The sequence below is a fragment of the Siniperca chuatsi genome, linkage group LG3 (assembly GCF_020085105.1).
Source record: "Siniperca chuatsi isolate FFG_IHB_CAS linkage group LG3, ASM2008510v1, whole genome shotgun sequence".
Lineage (NCBI taxonomy): Eukaryota > Metazoa > Chordata > Actinopteri > Centrarchiformes > Sinipercidae > Siniperca > Siniperca chuatsi.
In genome coordinates this window covers 25,548,980-25,558,417 of record NC_058044.1, presented here as the reverse complement: position 1 = coordinate 25,558,417, position 9,438 = coordinate 25,548,980, and the positions used below count along the sequence as shown (strand labels likewise).

The following is a 9,438-nucleotide window of genomic DNA, read 5'->3' as shown; positions in this document are numbered from 1 at the left end:
TTCACTTGAACGGACACTACGTACAAATAATAATGGTGAATGTGATTCGTGTACGCGTTCGTGCTTTTTAACAGTTGGTGGCGGTGTGTCAGAAACCGTGAGCCTCTTTTTCCTTGAAACAGTAGAAGAAGAAGACGGACTTCCAGGAAGTTCAAACCGATGGATGAACAGGTTTTGCAGTTACTGCGATATGTGTATAATATGAGTCAAAGAATATGAAGCCACTGGTCTTTATGATAGTATGGTAACCAGTTGATTTTAAGGTGGACCTTGTTTAAGGAAATGCCTTTGTTAATTCAGAATAGGGGACTTGGACGCATAAGCTCGACGGCGGAACTGTTCGACAAATATCCACATTTACAGGTTTGTTTCCAGAAAGCGTGGCTAAATTTAGCTGCCATCACCAGTTAACAGTACTTTTCTGTAAGCAATCACTTTATGGCCGTTAATGCTAGAGCAAAACAAAATTAGCGTTACATTTATGAACAGGACTGGCTGTGACATGGCAGACGCAAATCAGTCAGGGATGATACAGCAAACTGTCATATCATGATTTTTTCTAAAGAAGTGTAACTAATTGTAAATTCCGTGCATGTGCCCTAAAATTACATTTTAAAAACTACTAAATAAGAAAATTGGGAATGAAAGACACATGATAGCTCATTTGACAAACTTTTGATGACTCCTGTCTGGTCTTTGTGGGACATAATTTTGACATACAAGGGGTGTTTATTGTTTTTATACTTACAGAAATCCAGTAAGCCCTTTCTTTCATCAGTTGAAGAATAAGGTTTGATTAGGCTACCTTTTCCTTCTCTATGATAACTGAATGGGGTAGTAAAATTATAATCAGACCAATAAGATCTCAGAGATGAAGGTTTCCAGTCTGTATAAATAACTATTAAGTAACACTAATGAATATCACAGCCTGATAGTGTTTCAGTTTCAATGCGACAAATCCACAAAGCCTAGGGTCAATTTCAGATTTTTTTAAGTAACACATTTGTACTGTTATGTCACAGGAAAATGCAAGAACATTTTGCTCCAAGCCGCTTGTTGATGTCGACCCAAAGTGCCTGTTGTATGTCCAACAAAGAGAGTTTGCTGCAACAACACCAGCAGACAGTGAGTAAAACCTGATGATTGGAATAGATCATATAAATATCAAGCCTTCGGTGTCTCCACCAACAGAAGCCTCAGTAGTCTTTAATGCAGTAAGTTCAGCCACATAACACGTTTTTTGAATAAGGAGATCTGGGAGCTTTTTCTTGACTGGACTGTTTGGTATGAAATACTGCAATTACAACATTAGCCTCGAACTAACTCCCAGATAGTACTCCAGGTAAGCCATTCTGGATCATATGATAATACATGCTTTTTTTATCTTGCATGTCACAGACTGTGTTTCAGTAATTGGATCTGATGATGCCACCACCTGCCATTTGGTTGTGCTGCGACACACTGGTAAGGTTCCTTTCATTTGATATGTGCTGTGTGCCCTATTCTGCCTGTGTATGCAGTTAGGAATGACATTTTTTAATGTCTGCCATGATTCTATTAGGAAGTGGAGCTGTTTGCCTTGCTCACTGTGATGGTTCCAGCACCAGGTCTGAAGTCCCGCTCCTTGTGAAAGCTGTCATCTCACTGAGTAACAACAGTAAGGAAGGCAGGTATGAAACAGACAAACAAACACACATAATAAAAGTGCGCATCCTATTCAGATGTTCTTTATTTCCTTTGCTTTCTATTATGCAGGCTTGAGCTGCATCTTGTCGGGGGATTTAACGATGAGTCAAAAACATCCCATGAACTCAGCCTTAACATACTGGGTACAGTCTTTTTAAATTGCCTCATGTCTCATTGTAATATTATGCTGGCACCATTTGAGCTTTGTAACACTTAGAAAGACTCTTTTCACTTTTACAGCAGCATTCCAGAAACAGAAGGAGGATATTCATCTGGAAACATGTTGCATTACAGGTAACTTTGATACCTGTTTTGGCTTGTTTACTATTGTTTAGAAATATTCTACCAGTCACGCCTTCATCCACTCATCCCTTCCGTTCTCTGTTTTTGTAGAAATGAATGACAATGTTGTCGATGGAACTCATAGGCCTATAGTATATGGAATAGGTAAGTAATGAATATGCTACAGAGTGAGAAGGATGCAATGCTTTCATTGTAAGTGACCTCTAATATATTGTGTCTATGTCTGTTTCTGCATAGGTGTAAATGTTAAAACAGGGGATATGTTCCCTTCATCATTCACTCATAAAGGACCTGCAGAGGAGCTGCGATCAGCAAGGACCTTCACTGGGGGACAGGTATTATAACATATAAAATGTTTTGTTTTTGTTATTTTTTGTTATGTGTGAATACTGGACATTTTTCTGAATGAAAAACTCCACAAGTGTGGCACAAAAACTCATAACCACGTTTTGATAATCACAAGTATGTTTTTATGGGATTATAATCATAAACAAATAAAATTAATAATGTGGTAATTGTTTTATTTATTGAGAATAAAAAACAAAAGTCATTGCAAAGATTATTAGTAAAATGATTGTTGTTGTTTTTTTGTCTCGCAGATGGCTGACATATATGACTCAAGTCAAGGACTTGTTAAAGTTGGCCCTTGCAAGTGGTCTCCAAATCTGGATATTGCCTTCTGGTTGTCACAAAATGATGACACAATTTTAAAGGTAAACGAATGTGGAAGTAATCATTAGTCCTATTAAAGTGATCTACTTCATCCTTTGTTATACTTAAGTATTTTTCATGCTTCATTCAAGCCCTCTGTTATGTCCCACTGTGAGTGTGAAGCAGCAGTCCAGAAAGAGACCTATTACAGACTTTGACTCTGGTATTTCTCTCTCATGCCCAGTACCTGTCCACCTCGCCAATGGCTGAGCCGCCACACTTCGTCCAGCACATTAAGTCCACCATTCAGTTCCTTTTACAACACCCCAGTTCTGATAGCCTGTTCCCCGGGGGTCAGCCACAGCTCTACCGCAGGACTGAGGGGGGGGACTGGGAGAGGACTGTCCAGTCATAGAGCACTACTCCTTTCTCTCACTCAACCTTAACATGGAACCTGACTGTTTTTGCCTCTCAGCTCAATGGATACACTGTGACCCATCCACCCACTGTCTGTTTTTTGTTCATCGTGTCTTAACGTGAATGTAACCCCCGACTGGACCATATGTAATGTATGTTGAATGGCTCTCCTGACTCATCAGGCTGGTCCAATAGACAGAGTAGTGGAAGTACAAGTAATTCTGTTCATGCCTGTAACAGTTACTTTTTCCACTCGTGTGAGGTGGTGTGAAGTCTGCGCCTTACACCATCTGCTGTGTTGCAGTAAGTCGAGGTTAATGTCCTACTATGCTTGACTGTTTTGATTATCGAAGGAAATGATTAACATTGTTGTCTTATGTCCAGTTAAATGACCATACTTACCGTTTTCATATGTTGTTTTTTTTAGCCCAAAACCTTTTTTTTTTATTAATTTCCTACCTTGCATGCATCCATTGTTCGTGTTTATACTAGTACAGTTAAATCGACTTGCAGAATTCAAACTTTATTTAATTGCCTTTTATATATATGTCAGTCAATGTTGTCATTTACTGTGTCGCAAGGAAATCAAGCCTTGCCTATCTCTATAAGTTTTAAGTGTGAAAACCAATACATTTCTTGGAGGTATGAAATGAATCTAAAAACTTAGCTATGCTTTGGAAATATATGCACAATATGTAGTTAATTAGCTTAAAACCTGTAAAACCATGTGAAGGGTCCTTAAAGGTAGAGCCTGACCTACTGCTAAGGAATAATTACAGGTTGGGAACGTGCTGCGACAACAGTAAGGAGAATACTAATTGCTAAGCTCTGCGTTGTTGAAGAGTTGAGCCAAGTTGATTTTTCACTACAAATGCACCTTCCTGATGAGTGGAATATGATATTTCATCACATATTCTGCATACAACTGTATACTTGGCTATGAATGTGTATGTTTTAGGAAAATGCATGTGTAAATGTGTATAGTAATATTCTGCTAGGGATGATATGGATTCTTGTCAAATGCAACAAAATATGATTTTATTAGTTTTCTTTTTCTGAAACTGTTAAATTAAAACACCATATACTCTATAAGGCCTTTTCATCAGTTGTGTTATTCAGAAGGTTGCAAGCTGCTTAAAGCATTGGTGCAACTTGTTTCTGTAACTACTGTACCTGTTGCTAAATAAATGTAAATGGTCAAATCTAATTTGAAATGCTTATGTCTATATTGAGTATGCAGAGTGAATGAAGTTGAAAGGATGGAACATTTTTTGGAGTTCAGCACTTCTATAGAAGAATAGAGGTTCTGCCAACTACTTGGTCCAGTGCAATTTGATAACATTGTCAGGGTATTACTATATATTACCCATTAACAACTATACGATACCCTGGGCGATATTAGTTTATCGCAGATATATATCAGTATTGGTGTAGATGCCGGCTGATAAATAACAAGAAATAACAGTGCAGAAATGCCAAAGTCTCCATTGCATTGTTTGTCCAGTTGAAGTCTATTTTTCAAATGTAAAATTAATGAACTTAAGAAATGAATCGGCTAACATATCCTTATCAGATTTTCGGCTAGTCTACATTACATATGTAACTTGACAGACACATTCACTCATTTTAATAGCTGAGAGTATCATGGTGGCTTTAGACAAGGCTTCATTTCACTGAGGACCCCGTGAAACCCCGCAGTGGTCCCCGGAAGTCCCTTGACCCCCACTGATCGATGCATCATATATCCATCTCTCTTGTGATAGTATTTTTTTTTTTTCCACAGCAACCCCAAATCATCTCAGGACAAACTGCCACAATGTTCTGACAGCTCCAGGTACTCCGTCAGATTGCGCTGCCATGATTAGGTCAGGGTTTGCAGTTTTGCTCCGCCCTCCGCCCAACTGTAGTGTACTGTACTGTTGTTTCCACGTAAAAGGGGCGTAGTGTTTTTACGCAGAATGAGTGGACCCGGCCGGTGGAAGACTCGCAGTCCCGTGCCGGGTGTCGGATGGTGCACGACAAGCAAGTATCCCATCTGAGATTATATTACTTTATGACGTCCATTATACGAGGAACATATACACGTCTTTGTCGTGGGTAAGCCTTATGAGCCTTTTCCATCGGAAACCGAAATGTACAGTGATTTCCAGACAGAATTGGCGGTCGTGTAATTTGTCATATATAGCTAACTAAGTTAGCTAAGTCACACGTTAACCTAACTATTACAATTTGCTTACACTTTCATTTCATTCCACTGGACGACAATAACTTAAAAATGCGAAAGGCGTTTCTGAGACATGTCCGTCGGTTTCCGTGGGTCACCAACGTTACACTGTACGGCTGTCTGTTCGCTGGAGGGGACTTCGTCCACCAGTGGTTTTCGCGGAGGGAGAAAATGGACTGGAGCCATACACGGAACGTCGCTGTAATCGCGTTCAGTTTCCATGGTAACTTCAATTTCTTCTGGATGCGGTTCCTGGAGCGGAGGTTTCCCGGGAATTCGGCCGGGATGGTGATGAGGAAGCTGTTCCTGGACCAGACTACAGCAGCGCCCCTGGCTACCAGTGTCTTCTACACAGGTCGGTGGGTAGGACGGCAGGGGCAGGACAGCTACTGACAGCACACCACAGCTCCCAGGTCCACACTGAGAGCCTGCCGGGCAGTTAATGGTTAACTCCAAAACAGATCACATAGCTGTCAATTTGTAACTTGACACAAGTCCTCTCCTTGCTCTTCTCTTGTGTAAATATCAGCAGTTGCTCATTGGGCGGTTAAACAAACCTTGACTAGCAGAGGTCATATGAAAGTGACTGAGCAGATCTTACCTGCTCCAAGCAGGTAACGTTAGATTTGATAAATGATATGAACCTTTATAGTAGAGGAAGCATCACATCATCAGTATCATCAGTCGCTTAAACCTAAAGGATTAGTATTACATGTGGTGATTTATGCCAAGAACTTGCAATACTTGAGAACTCAATAGCTTGAGAAAACACAACATATATGCCATAGTGATTATTTTTCCTCCTCCTATAAGACATATACTGTATATATACTGTGTTTGTGCTTTCTTCAAAGTGTACTTACACTGTCTATAAACCTTGCATCACTCAAATAATTTTCCAGCTGACAGAGAATTAACTGTCATTTGTCTTGTTTGTCACCCAGGTGTCAGCTTCTTGGAGGGAAAAGAGGACATCATGGAAGACTGGAGAGAAAAATTCCTGAACACATATAAGGTGAGTGGGAGCAGAAGACAGGCAGTCACTGAAACGCAGTGTCCACTGTGATATGCTGTGACAGGTAACTTGTGCCTAAATCAAAACAGGGGAGAAGTTGTAGTGTGCACTCATATCCAAAACTGATGCCCAATGTATTTTGAAGTTAATATACTGTATACTCATAGTTCTGTGTATTCAAACACTTAACCTATCACGTATTATTTGGTTCTGGGAGAGCTCTCCTGGTGAAGTTATCTAACTCTGACTTCTACTAAGTCACCTGCCTCTCACTCGCTACAGGTGAAAGATAATGTTTATTTTGTCATCATAGGTTTCAGCTGTGCCAGTAGAGGTTTTCTCCTGAACATTTTGTAAGTCTACAAATGCTTTCTGTTTGTCTCTCTTTTCAGACGGGGCTAATGTTTTGGCCATTTATGCAGGTAAATATTAATATCTCCCATGCACAGATGTTAATTCTTGACCTTTGGGAACAAGAAAATCTAAGCTCAAAGGTCCACTTACTAATTATCCTGAGCTTTCAGTCACATCTAGATTCAGTATAGATTCTCTTCACTGTTAAAATTTTAAATTTCCTCACATTTCCATTGCTTTCAATAGCTGTTGTAATATTTAAAGTGACCCAATTGTGGTAATTTTGGAATATGATGAATCTTGAAAGACAAACCTGTAAATCAACCCTTAAAATATTAGACCTATCCCAAATATCATAACACAAAACTGACAAAGTAAGGGCTAAATACTGCAGTTTAAATTCCCAGTTATTTAGACTTAGAGAGATGAGTCTCTGTATGATATCTCGCAACAATACTTGCATAGGAATTGTTTATTTTTTAGAAACTACTACTCCAAATAATAAATCTGACTTATTTATGGATATGTAAACATGTCATTCACCAGTACAATGATATACATACACATGTAATCTTTATCTGTCTCCCTTAGTTTCTGAACTTTGCCTTGGTGCCTCTGTACGTGCGGACCACATTCACCGGCTGCTGTGCCTTCGTCTGGGCCACCTTTCTTTGCTTCTCACGTCAGAGCGGAGACGGCACGGCCGCTGCTGCTCTGGCATGGATGTTCCCTCCTAAAGAGGATGAAGCTGAATCCACAAAGGAGAAAGTTGACTGTAAGGAGACGACAGATGCTCCCAAAGAGGCAACAGTAGCATCTAAACCTATTCAGAACTGAAGTATGTAGAATCAGTCGTGGTAATGGAGGGGGACGAAACATGAACAGAAAAGGCTGTGGTCTGAGCAGTCCTGTCTGTGGCACTGCTGCGCTATCACTGCCACAGCTTGAGTTCAAAGTCTCACTGGGGTTAAACTAAAAATATGTGTCCTCATGACGCTGTAATGTGCTTTAGGGAACAGCGTCTGCCAAATGCAATGTGTAAACAGTATATTATTCAATATTCATGCACATCACCTCCGTGGGGAAAATGTAATTCAGTCTTACTTTTCCATCTGACAGTGAACTATCCACATGCTGTATTTCTCATCAGGGTGTTTTTGTTTGTTTGTTTTTATAAATGCAGTCTTGTGTTCTCACATTTAGAACAAGAGAACCCCCTGATTCAATTGGACCATGGTTAATGATATTGGGATGATAAATGATGACTTCTATGTCTGTGACGGAAGCTGTGATGATGGGAAAGTGTAAGGATGATGTTCCAGATTCCTCTGCTTTACGTCTGAATGAAAAACTGGAATGAGCGTGGGAAAGAAGTATTTCCACAGTGTGGAGTGGCAGCTAACATATTAGCTTAGACGTTTAACTTCATAAGATTTCTAAACATTTAAATATAACTCTCTCTTTATTAGCACAAGTGCTGAGACTTATCTGTGACTGCAACAGAGTGCCTGATCTCTAAGGACTATCTGCTTTGATTCCAGTTTACACTCTGGTAAGAAGTGCCAAATACAGATGCACACAGGTTCCAATAATCCATCATATTCTGGAGTATATCTGTTTGTTATTAATGTAAAGGTAGGTGCTTTATACATATGGACCATGATGAGCACACTATAGGTTCACAAACAGTGCATCGTTGAAGCAACAAAACAAAAAAGCACTATGTGAAAATACATTTTTGATGTCCACATTTTCAACCATTATTCCTTTATATCTAAATATTGTGGTAATAAGATACTACTGAAGATTACTTTGAGTTTGTCTGATAATGATTGATGAAGGTTGTCTCAAACATCCATTTACTTGAACGTGGAAATGCTGCCTGCCTGTTGACTTTATGTTAATGTGATACTCTATTGTCTTTCCTGAACCATTTTTTTACTTGACCTCTGAGTGAAAATGTTACTTTATAGGTTTCCCGGCCTGCAGTGATTCTTGAAATGTAACGTCAGATGCCTCCGCCAAGCTGTTTTCTAGAGAGGTTGTTTTTATAAATAGAGAACAGCTCAGTACAAGAGCTGACTGTTATTCCTATATATAGAATTTAAAAGGTTTAGGGCAGACTTCTCACTTCCTTCTCAGATAATTAACAAAAATCCTCATTGACTTGTGTTCCTATGTACTGCTGAAATTCCTGGTGTCACAGAGAGATCTGTTTATTTTTGTTTTTCTGATGTGGTTGAGTCTAAAATGTGTTTTGCAACCAGCATTTTGGCGCTATAGACGCTGTGTGTTTGTATTATTATTTGATCGGTCTCACACAGCTGAATTAATACTATGAATATTGTACAACAGACCCACAGGTATCTTCTTATGCCTACAGTTGATCTGAAATATCACGTGCACCTCTGATATTTTGCTGTCAAAGGTGCATCCTGGGTGTGTTTTGGCTTGTGTTCAGACAGAAATATTACTCACTCCTCTGTATTACTCATCATTTAGATGCAACTGCAGCTCTGTCTCCATCTCTTGTGGGAATATATAAAGCACATGTATTTCGAAAGGCCTGCCTGCTGCTGCACGGCTTTCTTTCTGCAGCATGTTTTCACTCTCTGTTTTACTTATGCAGACTATCTCTTCCTGCTTCTAAGACTTCAAAAATGATGCTTTAGGCACCTATTAATAAACTTGTTTCTAAATTTGTAACAGACTACTCAAACAGATTCTATTAGTCTATTTTTGCCATATGCAACCAGACCCCCTTATGTGGAAACATCTGCCACTTAAC

At 39.4% G+C, this 9,438-nt stretch overlaps 2 protein-coding genes across 3 annotated transcripts; both read left to right on the top strand.

The window, feature by feature from the left end:
* Window positions 1-12: 12 nt before the first annotated feature.
* Window positions 13-4,264, top strand: ntan1 (N-terminal asparagine amidase). 2 transcript variants are annotated; one of them, XM_044191188.1, is made up of 11 exons: window positions 13-171; window positions 301-363; window positions 1,023-1,125; window positions 1,399-1,464; window positions 1,562-1,670; window positions 1,756-1,829; window positions 1,927-1,980; window positions 2,080-2,133; window positions 2,227-2,324; window positions 2,589-2,702; window positions 2,885-4,264. In XM_044191188.1, the coding sequence occupies exons 1-11, from the start codon at window positions 160-162 to the stop codon at window positions 3,053-3,055; spliced, it is 918 nt and encodes a 305-aa protein (XP_044047123.1). In that variant the 5' UTR covers window positions 13-159; the 3' UTR covers window positions 3,056-4,264. The 2 variants fall into 2 exon arrangements, with proteins under 2 accessions (XP_044047123.1, XP_044047122.1); XM_044191187.1 differs by having other exon boundaries at window positions 139-363.
* A 151-nt stretch (window positions 4,265-4,415) lies between these two features.
* Window positions 4,416-9,360, top strand: LOC122873890 (mpv17-like protein). The gene is made up of 4 exons (XM_044191190.1): window positions 4,416-5,636; window positions 6,226-6,296; window positions 6,689-6,718; window positions 7,242-9,360. The coding sequence occupies exons 1-4, from the start codon at window positions 5,333-5,335 to the stop codon at window positions 7,485-7,487; spliced, it is 651 nt and encodes a 216-aa protein (XP_044047125.1). The 5' UTR covers window positions 4,416-5,332; the 3' UTR covers window positions 7,488-9,360.
* The last annotated feature ends 78 nt before the right edge of the window (window positions 9,361-9,438 follow it).